Source organism: Lycorma delicatula, chromosome 7, assembly GCF_047948215.1.
Source record: "Lycorma delicatula isolate Av1 chromosome 7, ASM4794821v1, whole genome shotgun sequence".
Lineage (NCBI taxonomy): Eukaryota > Metazoa > Arthropoda > Insecta > Hemiptera > Fulgoridae > Lycorma > Lycorma delicatula.
Genome location: NC_134461.1, coordinates 81485457 through 81512177, shown reverse-complemented (window position 1 = coordinate 81512177; position 26721 = coordinate 81485457). Strand labels below are relative to the sequence as shown.

The 26721-nt window shown below is 26.5% G+C and overlaps 1 protein-coding gene across 8 annotated transcripts in view; it reads left to right on the top strand.

Annotated features, from left to right (window-relative positions):
- Positions 1-26721, top strand: part of C3G (C3G guanyl-nucleotide exchange factor) — a 260568-nt gene that overhangs the window by 197456 nt on the left and 36391 nt on the right. For all 8 annotated transcript variants that reach the window (XM_075370566.1, XM_075370568.1, XM_075370572.1 and 5 more), the window contains 7 exons: positions 1454-1625; positions 4458-4655; positions 5670-5914; positions 11531-11705; positions 16299-16478; positions 19787-19966; positions 23088-23366. In XM_075370566.1, coding sequence (XP_075226681.1) covers positions 1454-1625; positions 4458-4655; positions 5670-5914; positions 11531-11705; positions 16299-16478; positions 19787-19966; positions 23088-23366 — 1429 coding nt within the window. The remainder of the gene's footprint in view (positions 1-1453; positions 1626-4457; positions 4656-5669; positions 5915-11530; positions 11706-16298; positions 16479-19786; positions 19967-23087; positions 23367-26721) is intronic.

Here is a 26721-nt window from a genome sequence, read left to right as displayed (position 1 = left end):
AAAAAAAAGTTGAATGAGAATATAAAATCATAAACTCATTCATAGAATTTTAATTCAGAGCACTATCATTTAATTAATAATATTACATTGAATTTGTAATGTACAGTAGTGTTAAAGATCTTCATAAATTCCTACTTTTAACAGATTAACTTTTTTCTGCAATGTATAGGATTTTTGTTATTCTGGAAAAAATATTTTATTATTACCCGTTACATTGAATTTATAATTGTAAAAGAACTAGTTTTTTTTGTTATCCATTGTAAAAGGAGTAATAATAAAAAAAATATATACAGTTTAAATTATTTATGATATTTATTTTGCGAGTTGTGTTGATTTTTTTTCTGTACTTATAAGAAACATTATTACATGTTGTCGTTTTTATTATTACTGTTATGTGTATGGTTATTGGCCGGAAATCTGTACTGAATCCATAAATGCTGCCATTAGTTGTTATAAAAAACCTATACAGCACTGAAGTTGCCCTATCGAGGATATTTTGATTGATCAGCAGTATCTTTTCGTTTTAAGAAGCATATTCTTCTGTTTAAAAATATATATCCACAAAAATTAGTATTTTTAAATTATATACTGAGTCCCAATTACTGATCAACTAGTTATTGTACATTTTATTAATTAAGGAAGAAATTAAAAGGAAGAAGTAAAGTTGTATAAGCAAGCTCTTGTATCAAATTTACACAGTTAAGAAATGAGAAAGAAAAAATACTTGTTTTTAGTTGTAGAAAATGCACAAAAGCATCAAATACACATTTAAGAAATTTAAAAAAAAGAAAGTTATGTAGCCATAGAAATTAATAATAGAACTTCATGGTCAGTAGAAAAGCTAGAAAGGAAAAGAATAATGGTGTTTAAAATATATCACAGAATGATATGGTCAAAACACTAAATAAATAATTACATGGTTTAAAATGAAAAGGTCTTTGGTCTTCAAATGAAGAGAAAAGAATAATTTATGGGAGAATCTTGTAAAGAGACAAAGTAGGTTGATGAAACATATATTAAGGCATAAGTTTATTTTGGTTTCAGAGGAGTATGTATAGGATAGAAAATAAATGAGATTGCAGGCTGTAATAAATATGTTGAGGTTAAAGATTAGCCGAGAATGGAGAATAGCATCAAACTAGTCAAATGACTGATTACAAGAAAATATCATTTTTAAAGTAAAATAGATGACTATTATGATTGTTAAATGAATTTACTTACCCTTTTTAATTAATTATTGTTATATTATTTTTTTGATGTTAAGTTTTCCACTACATAGCAATAGCTAAATTGAGATACTCAAGTACTTTTTATCTATAACTTTTTTATAATCTTCATATTAAATAAAAGTATTTTGTTTTTATAGGTTTAAAATTTAAAGAAAAAATGTTGATCTCTTTTTTTTACTGATATACTTTAAACTTGCTAAAAAATTATGTTTTAATTGTTACAGTTATGGCTTACATGGAAATGTTTGGTAATTGCTCCCAGCCAAATACAAGTGAATTTTTAAGGCATTCTCTTCATACATATACTTTAAAGCAAGCTGAATGGCAACAGCATCAAATAACATTAAGTTCTGCGCAGTCATGTTCTTTTGACATGGTTACACATACTAGTCCTAGGTATGTCAGTTATAGTATACAATAAAATATTTATATACTTATATTTTTTGGGTACTTGAAGGAAAGTTAAAGGGGGTTAAACTCCTTAGGAAAATTTTTAAGAGATACTTTAAAGGGTGTTTAGGGTTTTTATTGGTACAGTACGCACCTGCTAAATAATGACCTAATTCATTTCTAGGAAATAGTCATACATAAAACAAGCTCATAGCGTTCCACACCCATGTTGAAGACATGATTACAAATAGATCCTCCTTCAATGTAATCTTTTATTTATTTTTTTCTTTTTTTTGGTGAAGTTAAATTAAAATATATCAGTTGACAAGTTGGGTTCAATATCATTCTATATTGCAAAGAAACTTTGTCATGTGGTGTCATTGGCTTAAAACCAGGCACACTTTGTTTTTCTTTGCATGTATCTTTGATGGCATTGTGTTTTCAGTAGAGATCTATTTCATTGACATGTTATAAATAATCTATTGTTTTCTTTTTATGATACTGTAGCTAATGTGTCAGGATAACCTTCATTGGCTAAAACATCTTCGCTTGCAACTCACCTATTATTTTAATGTTCTGTGACCTGACTTTACAAGAAAACAACATATGCAAATATTGTCTTTACAAGACAGTATTTCTCAGTTTCACATCACTTTTACATTAACTTCTAAAATGTTGACAATGCCTTTGTATAAATAATTCCTATTAAGTATCCTTTGTATAAATAAATACCTATTAAGAGACACAAGCTGATTTCATTAATATTATTTCCACTGCTGGTTTAAGCCATTTCAATTTTAATTTTCTTCAGTGGTATCAGTTACTTTTTCATACTTGTACTTTTTTTTTTAAATTGCTTATAGTTAAATTGCTTATTAACTATATTGTATTGCTTATTTAGTTAAATAGCTATTTTATTTACTATCACATCTATTTATCTTAGATTCAAAATTTCCTGTTTTTCTTCTTAAGTAATTGTTTTATATGTTTAGAGATTGTTGATTTTATTTTTTCTGCCTTTATTTCCAGGAAACTTATATGGCTGTGAACATATATTAATTGTCTTAATTTTATGGATAATTATTTCCCTAAAGTTAATAAATATGACAAATTTAAAATAACATAAAAATAATAAGTAAAAACTAAACTACTTAGCACAGTGTAAAATAAACAGAAATCTTCAGCCAAAATATTCAGAAAAAAATATTATAATGGGGTTCTTTAAGTAGATTAGACAATAAAAGAAAAGCTGTATTTTTTAAATCTTAAATACATGCTGTAGAACTGTATTCTTGGAAAAACACTAAATGAAATATAGTAAGAGCTGGTTGGTTGGAATTCAAAATAGCACTATCCAAAGGAAGAAGCAAATTTTGGATCAAGAGAACTAACAAAATAACATGTTAATACACATCAGTAAAATTCCTTTTCTTCACGTGACTCATTTCCATCTTTTAATTTTAGAAAATTAGGGGTTTTTCATTATATGAAGAACTGTAATTGCAGAATTACTTAATATCGTGCAACATAAATATACAATTGCTTGTTATTAATTTTTTTTATGCATTTTTAACTGGTGTGATTTTATTACATTATGTAATTAATTTCTGAACTTGTTTAAAATTAAACAAGTTGAAAAAGATTTAAGTTATTTCTAAATTAATCCTCTTTTTCTACCACAAAAGTACTTTGTCTAAATCGCCTGCCTTCTTTCCTAGCACATCACAATTTTTTTTTGTTTACAGATTAGAGAGCAAGTTGCACTTAATTATTTCATTTTATTTTGTGTACTGATAATTAGTAATTCTGGCCACAGTCAACTCAATTGATGATAACAACTACTTCTTAAACCAAAAAATTGACTGATAATGAATAATATGAAAATTAATTTATTCAAAGACATTAAGATTGCTTTTGAATTTTAACATTCACACTGTAATTGATGACATACCCTCAAAACCTCATCAATTTTTTTAAAAAGTAATTCACTTTTTATCAATTAATTTGTCTCTCTTATCTTGAAAATTTTTTTATCAGTCTCTTGCAACTTTTGAAATGATTATTAATAAAGGCTCTAATTAATAATAATTTAGAAACTTTCCGATCTGCACTAAGGTGTGTTTAGCTGGTTCCTAGTATATGTATTGTGCATGTAGATAACATATCTTCTTAGAAAGCCAGGTAGTTCTTATTTGTATCAAACCAAGCATTCCCTAATATAAATGAAGTTAAGATTAAGATTTAAGTTTCTTAAAAAGAGGTTAACAATGATTCAAACTCCCAAGATAAACAATCACCCCCTTCTGTTTAAATAAAGCTTATAAATATATTATTGACCTTTGGTAAACCACCTCCATATCAAAACACCATGCAGAATCATAAAAAAGGAAAAGTATGCAAAATTCACACAAGCCAGTTGTGATCAGTCTTCAAGGAAATTACTTCTTCATGCTTCTTTTACAGACCTATATGAGACTGCCCAAGAAAAGTGAAGCAATTGGTTCAAATCCTAGGAGTCTTAACACTATTTTTATATTACCTGTTCTTCCAAATAGATATATTAAAATATTTACTTTATTAAGGTAATTAAAACTTTACAAATCATGGAATTTTAAGTTGCTAACAAATGTCTAATCCAACCTTGGTCAAAGTTTCAGAAAGGATTTGATATATTATTAAATATATGTTTATTATATATAAATTTGTAATAAGGTTAAATATTTAAAAAATAAACTCTTAAGATAAAGAACACATTAGTAATATTTGCTTATAAAATTTTGATATGAGCTGTTTTTTGAGATTAAAATGTGATAATCTTATTGTTGTTTGTATTTATAGTCATGATAACAGAAGCATATCACCTGGAGGTTTTAGTGGAGGTGGAAGTAGTGGCTATGATAATGTCGGTTTACCTCCTGCACTTCCTCCAAAACTTGGTAGACATCGTTCTTCAACAACAAGTCCACCACCTGCGTCCCCCCCACCACCACCTTCTGTGATAAGTCATAGTGTAACACCAGAAATTAGTACTGTTAAGTAAGTATAATTTTACTTATTTTAATTCATTTCTTATCAATTTGCAATACTTGATCATGACTGAAGTTAGCAATAAAGTTATTTATTGAAAATTGTAAATTTTTCCTTGTACCAGCATTTGACTAGTTTATATTGTAATTTATAAACTATTAGAGCTGTTTTGTGACTACCCATGGCACATATTTTAAATTTGGTATGATATTTTTTTTTAATAATTATAATTGTACAAGTGTGGTATTTTCTTTTATTAAAATAAGTTCATACTCTCTTATTTCATCTGTAACTTTTAATTTTCATAAAGCCGTGGCCTGATTTTCTCTCATACAAATAAATTTCAGTTTTAATACCTTCCATTATTTTACTTATAAACTGGTATTATAATTGTTAAGATGTAAATGTAGAAAATGCTTGTGAGTCAGTACAGGTGAATTACAAGTATTCACAGTTTATCCTGGCACCTTTTTGTTCATGAAAGTAGTCCAGAAAGTGAGTTCTGTTAGGCTGTTATAAAAAGATAACTATATTTTTAAATCTGTATTTTTATTAAATTCTACAAACTTTCAAAATTTTTTCAGCATAATTTCATCATTATTGTGACACTTGAAACACAGCAAGAGCATTTGTATTCTATTCTTATAGAAATCAGTCACCATTTTGTAAATCATCATCATTTTACAATGATGAAACTGAGGAATTTTTTTAAGGTGTTAAAGTTGCCAGGTCAGGGTTGCAGGGGATCCAGTTCTTTCCATGGAATATTATTGAGCTTTACATCTCATATTCCTATCATTCAAAACATGAATTTTGTACCTATCAGGTTATTTTAAGCATATGTAATACCAATTAATAACTTAAAACCTAAAATTCAATGTAATGTTATCCAACACATATTTTACATGTATGTATTGAAACCTACTTACAATATCTTTCATGTTTTGAAACTTACTAATATGAAATGTAATTGATGTATGATGTTTAAGATAATCCATATTCTTGTTCTTTTTTTTTTAATAGGGAGGGCTCTGTTAGCCCACATCGTAGTCCGTTACAGAGGGTGGAATTACCATCACTATTAACAAATGGCACTGCAGTTGATGAGGAAGTTAATAAAACAAGTCTTCCTCCTCCAGATAGTCCTCTAAGTGAACTTGATATATCAAGGTTTCTTGTATTCAAGAAAGCTGATGAAGAGGGTCCAGATATTCGGGGTGGGCATCCCGATGCACTTATTATACATGCTACCAAAGCAAATAAAAATGGTATGTTTTTATTATTAAATTGTTTAATTTTTTAAGTTGTATTTTTTTTTAAACTTGTATTTCTTAATTATAGTGATGCATTCTAAATGCATTTTTTGGAAACTAAAAAAATTATATTTTTTTAATCAGAAAAATAAGACAAGTTAAAAATAGGTAAGATTATACAGGTATTTTTTTTTATGACATCACATTCTATCAGTATTATCATCATAATGAAACGTAGTGTTGGTTGGATGTCAGTGTACTGCCGTCTTTGTATTCTATTTATGGGTTTGACAATAACATTTATAATAATCAATTCTCTGTAACAACTCGACTGTTTGTTAATCAATTTTCAGAAATAGGATGTAATTTTGTTTACAGTGAAAGGCTTATTTTAGAAAATGTATCTTGTTAAAACTAATGACTTTTATTTATTAGAAAAAGATGGTGTAAATATGTGTACCAAACATTTTATTGATTCCTCTCTCTGATCTTGAGGTATAAATTTTACTTTAAAAAATGCAAAATGGTAAACAAAAGGAAAATAAAAGAGAAATTGTCAATTTATTCATAGAATTTTTTTTTAAGTAGTATCTGAAAATGAATAGTGGGGTACACTTTTTTTATTGCATCTTGATGTACATGGTGTAATGTATATATAATTTTAACAAAGAATGTCAGTTTTAAAATAACTTTTTAAGACTTAAACAGAGAAAAATGAAATTTTGCGGATACTCCTACCTCAAAATGGTTTGTTTTTCAATACAAGATCATCCACCCCCAAGCTGCTACAAAGAAAGCAATAAAAAAATGTTAATGTAAAGTAGAGCTGTGACATTGTAAAAGGCATTAAAAACAAAAATTTTGGCATAAAAATTTGATTTCAATAATCCTAACTAAAAGGGCAGCCATTTAATATTATTCACAAAACTAATTTCAAAGCTGTCTGGAGTACACTCCAAAAAATGATCAAAAATTAGTATCGTATCAAAAACCAGATCATATTAAGTAGAAGCTTTTGCTAAACTTTATTTTTTTGTGTTTAGCTGTTGATAAGTTATTTAAAGATTGTGATACTTTGTTAACTACTGTATATCTATTTATAACTTTATGAACATTGTTTGTACTATATTAAATTTATTATCACTAATAATTTGTAATAATAATAATAATTTTACTACCAAACACAGTATTTGAACTGAACTCAAAAAATAGAGGAGTATCCCTTTCAATATCGTCTTTAGCATCATTTTTTTACTCATATTATAATTTGCATTTATTATTAATTCAGCAATAAAATTCTTTTTTGAAAACAAAACACTTTTGCAGCTATTATACTGTATGTTTCAAAATGAATATCAGGGTTTCAAAGTTACGTAGCATTTATTAAGTTTTACTTACATTTATAAATTATACATGAAATGAAAGAGCAACTCACAGTTTCTCCTATAAGTGTTCAGTGTGAGCACCATTCATCACATGGCATACATCCAGCTGATAGGAGAGTTCATCCCATACTTAAATCAGCAAGTCTGGAATAATTGATGTGACGGCTACTTCAATCCTGCATCTCAAGTAGGGTAGGTCAGCTGGTAATAATGGCACATACACTTGACCCTTTTTAATCCCCAAAGAAAAAAATTGCACATGATCAGATAAGACAAATGTGGAGGCCATGCCAAACAAGCCCTGTAGTCTGGGCCCCAGCGACCAAGGGAGAATTTCATTTAACTAATCATGTACAGCATTATGCCACTGTATAACTATAAATGTATTGCAGTTGAGGAAAGAACCATAGTTGTAGCAAATCAAGAGAGTTTGTTCCAGACACATTTTTTCCGTGAAAACAACAGTCTGTAAACTTGCTATCAGGATATGGCACAAAAGACGTTCAGTTTTGGGAAGTCTCGTTCACACTGAAATATTTTGTTAGGATTTTTTGATCCCCAGATACACACGTTATGTGCTTACTTTTCCATTAACATGAAATGTTGATTTATCACTGAATACAACACAATAAAGAAAGTCTTCATCGTCACAGTGCATCATTTCATTTGCGAAGCTAGCACGCAAACCGTAATCTGTAGGCTTTAGAGCTTGTAATCACTGTAAATGATATGAACGCAGTTATAAACATTTCCTTAAAACCATCCACACAGATATCACTGCTAATAGCAGCTAATTCGCAGCTGGCCTTCCTAGGACTATACACAAAAGACTCTTACATGTTCAACATTGCCTTCAGACACATTCGGTCGTCCTGTATTCTTTCCTTTACTAATACAGCCAGTGGTTTCAAATTGTTTATACCATCTACAAATGTATTATCACTCAGGGATCACATGGAATTTCAAACAGAACAGATGTTGAATGGTAACAGATTCACACTTTACAAACTACAAAATACAGAATGCTTTCTATTGAGGGGGTCGCCTTTGCTACTAGCACTTTCAAGCAGGTGATATGGGAAACAGTTAATTAGTGTGCATAGCTAAAACTGTTTTAGTTGCTCTTTCATTTCATGTATAATTAATCATTGTCCGTTAAACTCAAGAAATATAACATAGCTTTAAAACCGTAATATTCATTTTGAGACATGGTATTTATGATCAGATGTGTGTGTGTGTGTGTGTATATATATGCATCTATACATGTTTATTTAAAATACACTTTTATATTAACATATTAATTCTACATTCCATGCTAACGTTATTATAATTAGTTATTTTTATTTGTTTTAATTATTGTGCTTTCAACCAGAAGAAAAGGAAACAGGTGAATGAATTTTTCATTTTATCTATATATAAACATCCAATTAAAATTTTGTCAGTGCATTTATTGTAATAGTCCATTTATCATTATGCTTTTTTGTTTTGCTAAAACTGAAGCAAATTAGATATTATCCTAATGTGTTACTGTTTGATATTTTGGCTATTTATTTATGTATATTACATTTGATCCTCTCAACAATTTCTAATAAAACTTGCTTGATAAATAATCTATTCTTAACTGTTAATAAAATCTTGAATATATTTTAACGTAAAATATTGAGATGGTGGTAGATTGATTTGTAACATCTACACACAAGGTCCATTAAAAAAAAAATATAAGAGATAAAAATAAGGTAATCTCATTAAACCTTTCTTTTTTTACATAGCTGTTTGTTGAGTTACGTAGCTTTAGAGTTGATTTCATTCTTAAAATATCACCCAAGTAATACATGAATTTAATGTTATCCCAACAACAGTTATTGAACAATCATATGTTATTCTTACCTTGTTTTATAATATTGAAGATTGTTTTTGCAGTAATTACCTGTTTCTTTGTATTTTTTAAATTAAACATGTAGCTGAACTTTTATTGCTGTGATAATTAAATTTTTACATTTTATGTTTTTTAAATTGTGTAGTTTATGTAGTAGCTCCTTTGTGTGTTGGTGTGATTTTATTATTATTTTCTGTTTAAATTAAAATAAATTTACTTTCTACTTGAGTATTTAATTAATATATAGTTATTGTATGTTATACTGCTTGTACAATTATAGTGTAAATAAAATTATCTGTGATAGTTTTAGCACTTGATTAACCCTAGAGAGAAAATAGAAAACTTCAGTTATTGTAATATTCTATTGCTTAAAAAATAAAACAGAGATTTCGAGTAAAAAAAAAATTGTAAAGCTTTAAAAGACATTTAATATGAAAGTTACAGAAATTTAAATATATAATTTGACTGAAGTGGAAATATAAAAACATTAATATTAAAAAACACAGTAGATTAAGAAATATATATTTGTATTTTTTATTTATTTCCGTGAACAATTTATAAATTAACTGTATGTACTAGGGTGAATACAGTTTATAAAACAACACTTTCATACTAAATACTGTATTTATTTCAATTACAGACATGAGAAAGTTAAGTCACCTCTAACTGTTACTTAGATATGCAAAAGTAAGCTGTAAACTGTTAAAACCAAGGGAATTAATTGAAAACACCTTAAATTGAGTTATCGCTTTGTTCCATTCTAATAACTTATTACCAGTTAAATGTATGTTATATTAAATTGTTTGTTATTTATTATTAAAATATTTAATAATGTGGAATAAGTGAAAATTGTTCTGCATTCATATGCAACTCACAGAAAGATGTACATCATGACTAAATCTAATAGTAATTACAGAAATCGGTTAAGAAATTACCTCATTTAATGAAATGGAGAGCAGTATACTTTCATTTTATTGCAAAAAAATATTTAACTACAATTTAATGGCTCACCAAACATGTTTTAAAATAAACTTACTTCAATATGGTTAAGTATTACAGATTCGAAATTCCTTTAGTGTTACGACTTTTCAGTGACATGTTTCGTTTTGCACTTAATTTGTTTTCTCAACAGCAATAATATAATCTAAGTGCTTGATATACGTGTATATTTGTATGTATGTGTGCATGTCCTTTCACATGCATGAGAGTATTTAATTTACTCTAGCTTTGTCTTTAATCAACTAATAACTGATTCCAAGAAAGACAATATCTCATTAATTACAAATCTATTAATTCACAACTTTGCTTTGTCTTTTGTTATTTAACTTTTGGTTCAGTTGTTAATACTTTTTTTGTAAATTGAAATTTTTATAAATTTTGTAATTCTTGGAATTGTAATGACTGTTAAAATCATCAGACTCCAGTCTGGCAGAACAACATATTGTAAAAATGAGATACTAAATAAATAAAATAAAAGTAAGTTGCATAGATTTTATTCTTAATTGTAATAAATCAGATAAGTAGAATATTGCTTCAAAATAAAAATTTTTGTATGGAAACTATGTACTTCTGCAGAAAAAAGCAGTGTTGAGGGTTATCGACCTAATTTATTTTTACAATAAACTTAATAAAAACAAAAATATACAAGAAACAAATGAACGATATGACAAGAAACAACCAAAATATACAGATTGTTAATTAAAAGAGACCAACATATTTGTAAATATTGTTAGTGCCTGATAATAATGAAAAGCATATTACTTTTAAACTAAACATAATGTGTTTATAGATGATTCATGATACAGTTTTTTTTTTCTTATATTAAACATATGAGGATGATAAACTATTTAAACTAATAATTTTAAACCATGTAGGTGATTAGATATTCTAAGTCTATATATCCAAACATTTATCACACTGGAAGAGTTACATAAAAAGTTTATAATACTCTTAAAACTATAAGGTCAAAACAATGAAGCCTCAGTGTTACTTACGCCATAGCACCAGGAATATATCTTCCGTTTAAATGCTCCTAATCAATTTTCTACCTTACTGTTAACAGGTAGCATGTTAAAGTAAAATCTTTTTATTTATATGTGAATAAAGTACAACTAAATTATATATCTCCTTCCCTCCGTCTCCCTTCTCCTGCTGTGTTATCTCCCTAAATAACTACATCTGTTTTAAAAAACAATGACATTATTTATTTTTTATTTATTGATTCCAGTAAATTCAAGCTAATTCATCAATTCATCAGTTACTTCATTCCTTATATTTAAATATATAATTATATATTTAAATATAGCTTAATAATACTGCTTTATTTATATACATTAAAAGTGATACATGTTTTTTTTTATTTTTTTTTAGACTTCTTGTATCAAGAGGCATTTCTTACTACATATCGTACGTTTTTATCTCCATTAGATTGTATTGAAAAACTTTGTAGGCGACATGAAAAGTTTTCTTCATCTTCAGATTCAGTTAAGCAACGAGCTGCAAGAGAAGCCTTCTCACTTTTGGTTCGAGTTGTTAGTGATTTAACGTAAGTTTTATTTTGCAAATTATACGTATAATTTTAAGTGTGCTAAGTTATATAAGAATGTTTAAACCAGAATTTATTGTATACTAATATAAATAATTATAGTAATAAATTGGGATAATAATTTGATTAAATAGTTTGTTGTTGCCCAGAAATTACATAATTCTTTTCAAAGATAAATTTATAATTAATCTGGCTTATAAAGAGTAAATCAAAGATTTTAAAGTAAACTGTTTTATTTTATTTTTATTTAATGAGATGCAGGCATCAACCGCTATTAATCATTTAGCCCAAATGAAAATTATGTAGTGCATGAAAAATGCCATGCCTGACCAGGATTCGAACCCAGGACCTCCTGGTGAAAAGCAGAGACACTACCACTTGCGCCACAGAGGCTGGCAATTGTTTTATTATTTTTAAATAAATTTAATTTATAAAGAAAAAACATATTTAAAGAAAATATATTATTGCACTTGTATGAACAGTACAAATTTTTAAAATGGTACGTAAAACCAGTGCTGATGAATAATAGTTAATAATAAAGCCACTTTAAGAAAAAAATAGTGTGTGCTCTTCACAGATTTTTAACCACTTTGTATGACTATTGTAGTAGTAGATGCTTGTACTTATGCCACATGAGATTTAATTACAGTGATTTTAGTTGTACAACACTAAGTTGCAATTTATTTTCAATTTATAAATATTCCAATATTGATGCAAGTATAAAAATATTTTGTATTACTTTTGGTCTATATTTTATATTTAAAAATTACTTACATTGTATTTATTGCATTTAAAAAAATATTTTATCTTGTTCTGATTTTAACAACTTTTAAACGATAATTAATTTCTATTTAATCTAAATCCTCATTATTGTTTTTCTTTGTTTGATTTTCATGAATACTTTTGTATGATTTCTGCTTCTTACGATTAGTAATTAAAAAAATTTGGATCTGTAAAAAAATGTTTGTAATTACATTCTTAGTAACATTTTCAAATGCAAATGTAGATTATTACAAGAAATTATATTTAAACTAAAAATGATGTAAATAATATTGTTTTATCTTTTAGTAAACAAAAGTTTTATTATAATATAAAAATTATATTGTGCTGCCAAGCTGCAGAAAAAATTAATAAATTATACATTTAGATGCTTCAGGCTGATAATTTCTTCATTCAGTGAAATTCTGATTGACAAAATTCATTTAAAGGCCTAGAGATTTTTCACTTTTTTGAGGGCTGCATCACCAAAAACCAAATAGTTTTAGCTAAAAACAATTTTTTTTTATGTTTTAAAAAAATATATTCAGCTGCAGTAAATCAGCTGAATATAAAATATTCCAGAAACACATTCTAGATCATAAATGGGTTGTAAAACATAAAATGGGTTTTTTATTCAAAATTCTAAGAGATAAAATTGGTTGTTTCATATACATTCTTCTGATTAGTTATATCATATTGGGTAAAAATTGCAGGCTGTTTATTGCTATACTTTCATCAGACAGTTTCTTTAAACTGTATAATGTTGTTAAATCTAACTTACATGGACAATAAAAACAAAAACTGTTATTTTTAAATTTTAAAGTAGTAAAGATTATTGAGAGAGGAGATGATTAATAAAATGTTTATTTCTGCTTATTTTATTTGAATTATTGTTTTTCATCTGACATCATTATTAGAGTTAATTGGTGTAATAATAATTTATTTTTTAAATCAAATTTCTCTTGATTATTTATTTAATTAATAATAATAAAGTTTTCATTTTACAATTGAAATACATTCATTTGTTTATTATATTACTATGAATGAGTATTTGCAATAGCTTAATTTTGGTGCAGTTAGTACTTGTAAATCAAGTTTGGATTAAGCAATGATTATATTTTTTACTTCCTTGTATGAAGTAGAGAAAGTATGTGATTGCGAAAAACTTTGGTTTTCAGATTTCAACTGAAATATCTGTTTTGACCATCCCTGAATCCATTTTGACTAGTTTTGGTGTGACGTCTGTACGTATGTATTTCGCATAACTCAAAAACGATTAGCCGAAGGATGTAGAAATTTTGGATTTAGTACTGTTGTAACATCTAGTTGTGCACTTCCCTTTTTGACTGCAATCGATTAAACCAAAAGTGTCCAAAAAAGCCCAAAATCCCAAAAAATCGGATTTTGGATTTTTTCTTAACTGCAATAAATAATAAGACCTCATTGGCAGCTTTTCAGCGATATATCATAAGTGGTACTTATTTTCATTGTTTCCAGAGTTATAGCGAAATGAAATTTTAATTAATAAAATATTTGGATCTTAGATGGGGAAGGCACATCGATTCAAAGCAGACATATCCTTTTTTTTAAATTTAAATATATTGATTTATTAATAATTATTAACCCGTGATTGTAAAAAACATTTTACAATAAATTATAATCAGTAATAACAATAAAAAAAAAACTATGAAAACAAATCAGAAGTTATTAGTGAAATAAAATTTTATGTACTTTTAAAAATGTGTATATGTAAATTTAATAGGCATTATTACATATGTGTATAGGAAAATATTTGGTGAAACATCTGATTATTGAAAATTATAATTTAGAATCATATTATTTTTGGATTTTCTAGTTTAATTTTATTTACATTAAGGTTAACTACAGATTGACTGAAAAATAGACCCTCACAAGAACAATATATATACTGAGGCATACATGTCTGATCTTTAATAAATTGCAAAAAATTCTTATTTTTTAGTTTATTGCTCCTCTGATATTGTCGGACAATATTCTCCCTAACTCGGAGTTGATTATCATTTCATTTATTTGGTTTTTTTTTGCCAATCATTTAATCACTCTGGTTTGATATAATTCTTCTGATCTTAATTTATGAACACGTTCTCTAGTTTTCAAATTTTCTCTCTTTATATTCTTTCCTTGGTCGTAATGTTTTTTCCTCTTTATATTTATAATCTTCTATTAATGTTAAAGGGACTTTTGCTCTATCCTAATATTTCATGTAAGATTATTGAATTAATTGTATAAATATTTGATATTAATAAAAACTAATATTTCAGCAATTGTGTAGCTGTCCACTTTATTAAATAATTGGAGGAACATATCTCACTTTCAAACGAAATAAGTTTAAATGAAGTGCAGCAAAAAATATATATATGTAAATTAATAGGTAAACAAGGAAGTCATGTGGTGTCTACATCAGATTTTTAATTGAAGTGATACTATCTGATTAAAAATTGTGTAGTCTACTTTTCTCAAAATGAATTTTCATATTTTCAAGTATTCATAGAAATTTAGTTTGATAAGTTTTGTGTTTATTAATTTACTTAAAAAAACTTTTTGACATTTTAAGAATTTCAGTAGATAATAAGAATAAAAAATAGGATTTTTTTAAATTGTGATCCCAAATGATGTACTATGGTTATAATCTGTAACCAAATCCTTCCAAATTTCAAAGCATTATTCTTTACACTGATTTAAATGGATCAGCTTAATGTCAAAATGCTAACACATTAGAAAATACTTCATACTGGCTTGATAATGAATTGAGAGTCATAAATTAAACATTAAATTGATTTTGAATAGCTGATTAATAAGCGGATTTTTATCACAGTTTATGATTTAAATTAATTCTGTTTTTATATGTGATTTCATGTTGAATGAAACCAGATTTCTTTTGGTTGTAAAAGTAAACAGATTCCGTATAGATATAATTTCTTGTCTAAAAGGATTGTGGGCAATATTGTGTTCCCTAAAAAACTTTGCATCTACTGGATTTCAGATCAATTCAGACACAGTAAACAAATGTTTGCCTCACTATGAATTTATTGAATTAAACATTAAAGTGAAATAATGAAAAAAGTTTTATTATGATTTGTGATTTTTTAGTGCATTTTTTTTTAATTTATGGTTATACAATTGATGTGGCAAGCAGGTTTAAAAATTAATAGAGTGTAAATTTGATTCTACGATTATGCTGCCTTGTTTGTTCAAAAGGAATCTAGCCACATTGTGTCCCCTTCTTTGGCATTAAATTCATTTAATATTTATAATATTGAAAATTTAATTAAATTTTAATTAATTCATTTATAATATAAATTTATAATGAAGGTAGTAATTGTGAAGTTGTTATATCCTTATTATATGCTTAAAAAATTGAAAATTGTGTAAATTAGTTAAGTAGATTCAAGATTCATAATTGAGTTATCTTAGATTCAAAAAATCTATTTAATACATCATGAAAAAAATTATACTTCAAATTTAAAACAATCTGATTATGGATTTTATGAGCTGCAATCAGCCAGAGTAAGGTCTTTTCAAATAGATTTATAATAACTGGGCCTTTTTTTTTATTTAACAAGAAAAAATTCAAAGCGTCTTGAAAATGTTTAAATGGCATAAACAAATGTAAAATTGGACAGGATGTATTTTCATTTATAGGTTTTTAATTTCTAATTATCCATTTCTGGGATTATTATCATAAAAATTCACCATGCATAGTATTTATTGGATATTTCAATGAATTGTCCCCTGTATTACCTTAGAAATCAAAATTGTTTTGTTTGGTTTGAGTTTTCATTATTTCTTTTGCAGGACATCAGACTTAGAAATGACAGTCCTTCAAACGCTTATGGAATTTGTATACCAGTTATTATGCAGTGGTGACTTAACAATGGCTAAAGCTCTAAGAGTTAAAATATTGGAGAAACATACAGCAAAACAACAGAGTTACCCTTGCAGCACAAACCTAACTTTACAAAATGTCTATACAAGGTTAGAAGAATTTTACTAATTGTATTTTGAATAACTAGCAGAAAATATTTAAATTTTATTCAAATATATTTTCTTCTTTTTCTCATTTGTTGGTATGAATTGAAAGATATTAATCAAAATGAATTATTTTAAATAATCAGTTAATTATTTTGAAGCCACTTAGAAACCTTAATTATTTATTTTGAAAAATGTCCAATTATAATTCTTTTTTGTACATTTATTGTATCACTATCATTTGTTACTAACTTACAGTAATGTTTTTAATCTGTAGATCTTTTCAATTTATTTTTACACGAATTTGAATTCTAGATCGTGGATACCGGTGTTCTTTGGTGGTTGGGTTTCAATTAACCACACATCTCATGAATGGTCGAACTGAGACTGTTCAAGACTACACTTCATTTACACTCACAAATCATCCTCATTCATCCTCAGAAGTATTATCTGAACGATGATTACCAGAGGCTAAACAGGAAAAAGAAAAGGAAGATCTTTTCAATTAGCAACACAGCATTTCTAAAACTACATAAAAAGTATAAATGTATCTTGACTACACAACTATTCATTTGAGGTTGTTCTTACACTTCATGTACGTTCTACTGTAAATTCATTTTTACACCCACTCTTCAGTGATATTTTTCATTATAAAATCATATGAAGTGTAGTTAGATAGATCACCCACTGATAGATAATTGATATGGTGCAATATAATAATAGTTGTTTTTTTTTCTATAAAACTTTACACCATGTTTTAGAATTCTTACCTATGAATTTATTTATATTATAATAATATATACTTGTTACATACTTGTACTTATACTGTATTTAGATACAGTATAGTTCTTACTTTATTTATAAATTTACCAATAATTTTAAAAATTGTTATACAAAATAGTAATCATGTAAATAATGAAATGTTAAATAAAATAAAATTATTTAAAAAGTAAAAATAAAAACCAAGTTAACAAAAATAAACGTATGATCTATACAATATAAATCCTACTTCAAACAATGCAACTTTGGTAATAGAAATTTTACTACAATAAAATGAGATCTACAAAAATATAATATAACAATAAAATGTGACATAAAAAATATGAAAATATGAAATGTGACATAAAAATATGATATAAGAATACTTTATAGATGATTAGGTACATATATTATCACCAAGTATATGCCTAAGCAAAATCAAGATGAGGTATGATCATGAGATGCCTTCTCTTGTATTTTCTTGATTCCATTTTATATGTGGGAATCCTGTTTAGCCACCTAGCAGTCGGTTGAGGTACTAACTATGTAATTTTATGTTTAATTTGTGTTGGCAGGCACTGACTTCAAGAATGGTTATTTGTGATAAATACTTTTACTTAATAAGTAAAAATATAATTATTTTTAACATTTTAGTACTATTATTTTTGAAAGGCAGTTTTTATTTTTTAAATTATTTTATTTCACAGTTTTTAGTGGTATCTAGTAGTATATAAAAATAACGCCTTTCTAGTCTTTGATGGAATATTTCGATTAGGCTGATATACATGATTAGGACCTTTGTCAGAATATTCCGATGTCAACTTTTCGTCCGATTTAAATTTGTTCTCTGTCACAATATTCCTTCATTTTACATATATTTTTTTTAGTAATACTCTGCAATGATAGATAAGTTAGTTTTAATACAGTGTAAAGTGAGGGATTTTCATTTGAATTTGATCGTAATCAGCTGACCCAACTGTATAGTTATTTATAGTTGTTTAATTTTTCAAAAATGTAACATTTTTAGTACTATTATTTGTTGAGTCGATTTTAATTTTTTATAAATTATTTTATAAAACCTCTTCCTTTTGTACTGTGCAAGCAGTCAGCAACTAAAGGTGTAGAGCCATTCAGTTTTTTTTTTATTTGGGTTTTTTTATTTTTGGGGGCCATTTCAAAAGTATATTCTTTTGTTTAAAAAAAAATTATCAATATCAGTTTACTAACTTTGAGATATTAAATAACATACTTTAAAAATTTGTTTGTTTTGGTATTTTTCCTAAGATTATCATTGGATTTGGTTAAAAATTGTATGGAGCCATCCTGAATATATGCTCTTTCAATTAAAAAAAAAAATTATCAAAATCAGTTTACTAACATTGGAGATATTGCGTAACATACATTAAAAAAAGATCATAGAATTGATAACCTCCTTTTATGAAGTTGGTTAAAAAGATATTGAATGGTTTAATTAAATTCAAAAAACTGATGTTAGCAAAAAAGTGAAAGTAGATCAGTAACTTGAGATGATAATTACACTATTGAGGGTTTTATGATTGGTTATATTTTCAATTTCATTAGTAAAAGATGCTGACTGTTAACAAAAAAAAATTTCTGAAGTTTACATACTTCATACTTTATTACCTTTTAATGTTTTCTTTTCTTTATAAGAGATATAATTTTTGTTTTAATTACTATTATAAATCTCATACAGTGGTGTTTAATAGAGGTTACTTTTAAGAGGGAATACACAAGACAATATTCTTACTCTGATTCCATATTTCTTAGTTTTAATAAAGCATGTCGTTACTCACTTCAGATGTGGCTGAGATTATCTGTTAATTTGTATTAAAAACCAAAATGTATTATTAATATTGACATCACCTTTATGCATACAAAGGAATCATGGAGATGCTCCATAAAATGTTATTAATCATTTTTTAAGCACAGTTCATTTTTACGTATTCTTATAGGGCAATTACATTATTATACAATTACAATACATTTTATGGGGCATTATCCTGTTGTCTTGATTCAGCCAAATTTTTTCTAATTTCTGGCAATGGTGTGAAATTATTTTTATTTTATATTATTTTTTTTTTATTTGATTATCTCATCTTCCTTATTAAAGATTATTTATAAAATAAAGTTCTAAAGGTGTAATAATTAATAAAGTTTATTTTTAAATAGTGATTGAAATTTAGATATGACTGAGGGAATTCGTATAATAAATTTAATTGTATGTATAAATGAATTTTAGAACCCAGTATTTTCTTGGTTACCCAGTGTTGTTGCACTTTCTTGATCAGATTTATTTGTGTATTACTATTAAACTATTTGATGTAAAATTGTGGAGTCTTCTTTAATCATAGTATTGTCATATAAACATTCCCACATTTAATGTGAATGTATGTTGTGTTTTGATTAAGAAGCAACACACCTTTAGGCTTTTTGTGATAATTTAATGATTTGTTATTTTTATAATTCAGTTAAGTAATTTTAAAATAGTCATTTTTATAAGAATTTGGTTTTTGATGCCTGCATTTTTTTTTCAGACAATCATCATTATTAGATTTTAAATCCGAACAAATAGCAGAACAAATGACTCTTTTAGATGCAGATCTTTTTATGAAAATAGAAATACCTGAAGTATTAATATGGGCTCAAGAACAAAATGAAGAAAGAAGTCCAAATTTAACTCGATTTACTGAACACTTCAATAAAATGTCATATTGGTAAATAGATTTTTTTATTAGTTTGAATTTTAACATTTTCAGATTGATAAATTTAAAAAATTTTAGTCTTATAGATTGAAGGTTACGTTCTAACAATCCCATCAGATGGGACTGTTAGTCACTCATAAGAAGAGAAAAACGTGATGGTAAAGCCCTTTTTTGCGTGATGTGAAACAGTACACCACGTAAAAAGTTACAATTTATTGAGATTTTATACACTGAAGAAATTCTAAAAATAAGAAGCAAAAAATACAGTTTAGTAACGAGTTTTGTTAGTGTTATTTATATATTTATTCTATGAAAATAAATAACAAGTAGGCACTTATTTAATTTTAACTTATTCATTGCTATGCTTACACATAAGCAGGCAGGATGGCTACCATTCCATGCTGTGCGTATAATTCTGTGATCTGTATAATTTTGTTTTTATCGACCCTGGTTAGAGTTCAGCAAAATTTCAATAGTTAACTATTGTAATGTAGCATTTGAAATCATTTCTGCTGTCTTACCTTTAAGTTCATTTTCAGTTTACTCTTTTTATAATTTTTTCTACAGTTTTTTTATAATTTTAGTTTATATTTCCCTATCAGTTGAGCTGTTTTTATTATTATTTTATTTTTTAAGTTAAGAGTTAAATTTAATAATTATGTTATATTAGTTTTTACATTATTAACCTTTTCGGAACTAGTGTCATGCTTGTGACTGCAGTAAACTGTCTGCACAGACTACGGTCACATAAACTTATTTTAGAATTTTATCATTTGAGTACTATCATCCTGTTAACGTGAGTAATATCATTCTTTCACCAAAATGTGCTGCATTCTATTGGCTTTAAAGTGAATTATTGTCACTGTCGATAGATTGCAGCAAACATCTGGAAATAAGAGAGAATAAAATCATGTTACCAGCGTTCTAAAACTAAGTTTTGTTGAATTCTATAAACATGACTGATTCATCACATTCGTGTCCAGAGTTTATTTCTTCTCGTTATGTGGACAAATCACGGAATTTATATAACATGAGTGAAATTTGTCTTAACAGTCAGGTGATCAATGTGAAAGTAGATAGTCAGAGGGTAAATTAGGATTTACAGTGCATTAGTCCCAAAAAGCTTAATTTCTGTTAAGTTTTACAACTTTATTAAAACTTTTAAGTAGTTATATTTTATTTCCTCACTAGTTTTCTGTTAACCTTTACAATTAGATTTCATTGCTGGATATTTTCTTTAAAACACTGAAGAAAAACGAAAAAAAAATCCTTTTTTTTATCTACTTTTAAACCTTACACAATTTTATGCCTATATGAAATGTTAAAAAAATTTCAATGATAGTATTAATACTAAAAAAAAAATAAAAAATATTAAATGACACAACATAAAGATTTTTGTGCATAATCACATAGTTTTATTTCAATGTAGTAGTTTTTAACTTTTGAATATTTCTTTTAAACACATAATATGAAAAAATTTAGTGTTGAAAACTTACATATTGTTTACTTTTTACTTATGAAGAGAAAAATTATCATTATGCATTTTAGGTGTAATTGTATATTTATTATATGTATTAGCAAATAAAAAGTAATCTCTGCAACAGAATAACACGTACATTGAAACACAGTTATCACAGAGTATAACTAATTTTATATTCCATACATCAACCACACCAGGCATGCCTACAGATTTCTTTGACAAAATATTTTTTCACAAAAAAATTAATATATTGATTTGTTAGAAAGTTAAAAAATATTTCAGCATAATGGGGGACATGTAGTAAAATCTGAATAGTAAAGAACATGTTATTTAGAAAACAATCAAGTAGAAAAAGAAGTTTATTGATGAGTCAGAATGTACAATTTGCAGACTGAAAACATGCAACATCCATAATCCTGTACTATATAGTCAATAAATAGTAGATAATAAAACACTGCTTGTGTTATTACTTAGAAGTTTTTGATATTTGAAACACTCTAATATATTGTACAAGAAGTTTATATAATTTACTGGTAAGAAATTTGAACCACAGAAAAAAGCTAGGCTTGGTGATTCTGCAGACATCATGAGCTTGGAGAATGTATACACATTATTCTTTCTCTGGCCTGCAACCTAAATGTGGTAATTAAGTTAAAATTTTATTAGTTTAGATTTTATTAATTTTAGTTGTGCATATGTTTTTTTTAAATACATAACCTGTCATTAATATGGTAATCTAGTGTTACATTATAGTTATAAAACAGTACTGGTTTCATATAATGTTATGCAGATGTTATATTTTTATTAATATACAGTTAATAAAGCGTAGTTTTCATGCAGTTTATAATTAAACATTTGATTGTTGTGTAGTTCTTACATACATTAAATCAGATGCAAATTGATCTGCCTTACAACTTGAATGTGTTTTTTTACATTCCTTGAATGCTAATTTTTTATTTTTTTATTGTTGTAGGTATATTACTAATATAGCTAGTTTAAGTGCCGTAAATAATAGTGTCTTATATGAAACAGATTTTATATTTAAATTTAATTTTAATGCTTCATATTTCTCTACACCAAATTCAAAGTAATTTAATTTTTTTTCTAAACCTTCAATCAAGATAAATTCTCATTTTAAAAATAAGGAAAACATAAATCATATTTATAAAATAATTCTTTGTACTATCATGATTATACTAGCAAAGTTAGTTTATTTCTTAGAAATTATGCTACAGAGTAATTTCTTCCTAGAAATTAGCAGGCATCAATAATATTTATAAAAAAACTACTCATAATTTTTTTTTCTAGACTAAAATTAATGGTTTTATGATAAATTCTGTATTTGAAGTTTCCTTGCGAATTTTTATGTTTATCAACAGATTGTATTTATTAACAGAATATTTTTGTCATCAACTCTCATTATACTTATTTTTTTCATTTAAAAATGTATTGATATATTTATTTTATAAAGTAAATGTGTAATTTGATAGTGAATGTAATCCTATGCTTTTCTATTTCTATTAAAAAATGTCATTGGACACATGATATTTAAAATTTTCCATTAACTTACTTTCTTGCATTTAGTTATGACAGATAAATTTATTAGTTTTTATATTTATTTAAATTATTAATTAATTTTTTTTATTTTTTCAGGGCACGGTCACGTATTCTTGAACAGCCTGAAGCAAAAGATAGGGAAAGATACATAATGAAATTTATAAAAATAATGAAACATCTACGAAAGATTAATAATTTTAATTCATACTTAGCATTATTATCAGCTTTAGATTCAGCTCCTATCAGAAGATTAGAGTGGCAGAAACAAATAACAGAAGGACTGAAAGAGTATTGTGCACTTATTGACAGTTCTCTTGGTTTTAAGGCCTATAGACAAGCTTTAGCTGAGACTCAACCTCCATGCATACCATACATGTAAGAAGCCTTTTATTAATATTATTAATGTAAATTAATTTTCTTTTTTAAGTCAGTTTTTTATTAAGTCAAAATTATTTGCAATAAGCATTAGACTGTCTGGGAAGGTATATTTCATCAGATAGAAGAAGCTTAATAGGTGTTAAAAGTAGAATAGTGCAGGCTAATGAAGTATTGTACAGAAAGAAAAGTTTATTGGCGTTAAAGAATATTGTTCTGATAATGAGGAAACAACTGGTGAAAAGTTTTAATCTGGAGTATTTATATGTACACTTTTGACTGAGACATGGCCCCTAAAAAAAAAAGAAAAACAGAAAAAGATATAGTGTTGGAGAAGAAATTGTAAGGTTTCTTAGACGGATAAAAATGAGAAATGAGAAGGTATTAAAAAGATTGGATGAAAAGAACATTACTATCAACAATCGCAAAAAGAAGAAAAAGTATGTTTGTTAAAGCCACTAAAAGTATGTTGATGTTGATTGAAACCACTAGCTTCAACCTAGATGAGAGTTTTATGAATGAAATGAAGGTAGGAAAACATGGAATTTAAGAGACTGACTTTGATAGAAAACTATAAGGTCCATCAACCTTTGGGTGAAATAGAGAGAAAAACATTATTTATTAATATTGTAATAGATAAACAAATTAATAGAATAGTAAAGCAGAATTCAGCAATTGAGAATTTTAATGTCTGTTCATATAAATAGTCGTCTATTCATAATTTATTTGATACTTCATCATTATATGAAGTAGGGAAAGGAAAAATAGTGTAAGTCAATTTACAGTATTTCTGAGAGACAAAATGTTATATTAAAAACTTTATTATTAAATCTACAATAAAAGTGTCACTATGTTTTTTTGTTAAAATTGCTCCATAATAAGTAAATTTAACTCATGTTAGATTTGTGCAAATAAACAGGTATTTTAGGAGTGGTTTTTAGGAGTTGAATTGATTTACACCACTTTTCCCTCTAAGGTGTAATAGATTCAGAATGAATGGAAACAGTTTCTAAATGTTCTATTATTTATCACAAACATACTGAAATATAATTTATAAATAAATTTATATATCATGCGTGTCATTCTCATTGTCAGTCAGGGGTCCAGCCTCAGTAATGCTTCATCATGTGTTTTTTTCTCTTATCGTTATTATTAATAATCTCAGATATTTATTAACCATAATGTTTGTTATTTTGTGTTGTTAAAAACCAGTTGTACTTCTACATTAGATAATTTTAAATATCCAATTTCATAATTAATAAGCTTTAAATATGTTCAAAGAAACATCTGAAAAATTGGCATTTTATCTAATGTGCCAGATTATCTATGAGCAGGATAAACTTTTTAAGTTGTATAATATAGAGATATTTTAGACTGTTAAGTTGGCTATGCTATAAATATTGATATTCTAAAATTTTAGTTTACAAACATGCAATATGTGTACATTCAGCTAATGATCAGATTCAGCAAAAAAAATTGTTTAATTTTTATTTATTATTTTTACAGTAAATATTATTACAGTAGAGTCTCAATAATCCAAGTTCACTAATGACATCTCAGATTACTGGAAATACAAATAGTAAGCTACTAAGCTACCAATGTTATTAAAGGTGGATTTAATGAGCATAGTACTAAATTTTATTTAATATATTTGACAATAGTAGGTCGTACTAGATTACATAAAAAAATTATGAACTTAAAGCAGCTTAGTTTTTTTAAAGTAGTTTATTTGTTTGTTTTTTGAAGAAGTAGCATTTCTTTGCTAAAAGCTGCTAGATGATTTGGTGTAGATGGTGCTCCTTCTTTTAGAAAATAAAATGTTACTTGGCATTATTTGGTGCTGTTCTTTATAGTGTATTGCATTTTCCAAAAAAAATTAGTTTTAGAGAGCATCACTTTTTGTTGCCAATCATTTTCGTCTTCCTCCCCACTATCTGCATCAATTGTTCTGTAGTATTACTTCATTTTTAATATGTCTTCATTATTAATTTTGTATGTGTCATTCAAAGAAACTACCCATTCTTTAAGTTTTTATTCAGTTGAGTTTTCTTGGTATTCTTGTACCAAATTGGTTGTCATTATCTGCAAAATTACCTTCAGAAACAGTTATACCAGTAGAAATGTTTCTGCATTTTTTTCATACCAAGCATTTGATATATGACTATACCAATAAATGGCATCTTTTAATTTTTTTTTTCAAAATCTGTTTAGTTTACTGTATTTGACTCTCTCCCAGCATATCTGTAAGCATCTTTAAATACATTTATTTGTATATCTTAAGTGCTGCAATGACCCTTGGTCCACAGTCAGAAAAAAACTGACATTATTTAGAGGCATTAATATTGATTTAATGTCATCAATTAATAGTAAAGCCTTTTTCTGAGGTAGTTTTATTTAATTTAGACATTTTTTAATTTTATAACAAATAAAGTGAAAAACTAGACCTTAAAAATGTTTTGATCCATTCAGGCATTTTTTTTTTGATTGGAATAACAATCTGACAATTCTTAAAAAGTAATGTTTTTGGAAGCCTTGGGCTTTTCAGATTTCCCTAATACAAAAAATCATAATTTGTATTTTGGATGCATTTGAGCAAGGTAAAACTGTTATTCATTCTTCACTTTTTTAAAATCCAACATTCTAATTTCTTTTGTATGACTAAGCTTTTGTTTGGAAGCAATCTGAAATTCAGACCCACTTCGGTTCAATTGTACATTTGGTCTAGGATAGTATCCTTCTTTGTCAACCAATTTTTTAAATTCAGCACTACCACTATCACCAGAAAGTTTTGTTTGCCATTAATTAGTAACTGACTAATGTCATATTTTTTTTGTTCAATTTATCTAACCAAGCAATACTGGCACAGAAACTTTCACCTTCCAACCATTTTATGAATGAAAGAAAACCATAAATACAATACCTTGGTTTTTTTTCACTCACTTGTCTTCATTCAAGGAAAGTGAGTTTTTCTGTTTGTAACAGGACTTTCTGAAAAATGCTTTTTTCAACTCAAGGATTCCAAATTTGTTCATTTGTATCTCCAATCCCCTATACTTAAAAGACTTACTGTGAGATCTTAGACAATACCTTTCAGTATTTTTCCTTATCTATGCATTTGAGTTCTTCTAATTTTTCATTTCCTGTAATTTACAGATAACAGGATATTTACTATAATCTTATATATATCTTATATATACTATAATCTTGCATTAAAATCCAATTCAACAATAGATTTATAAAATACATTTTATGATAATGAAAAAGATAATTTGCTATTAGTATACAACTAATTTTTTTTAAATTCAGCTCAGATTATCACGACTATACTGAACTTCATTAATAGTAATTAAAAACA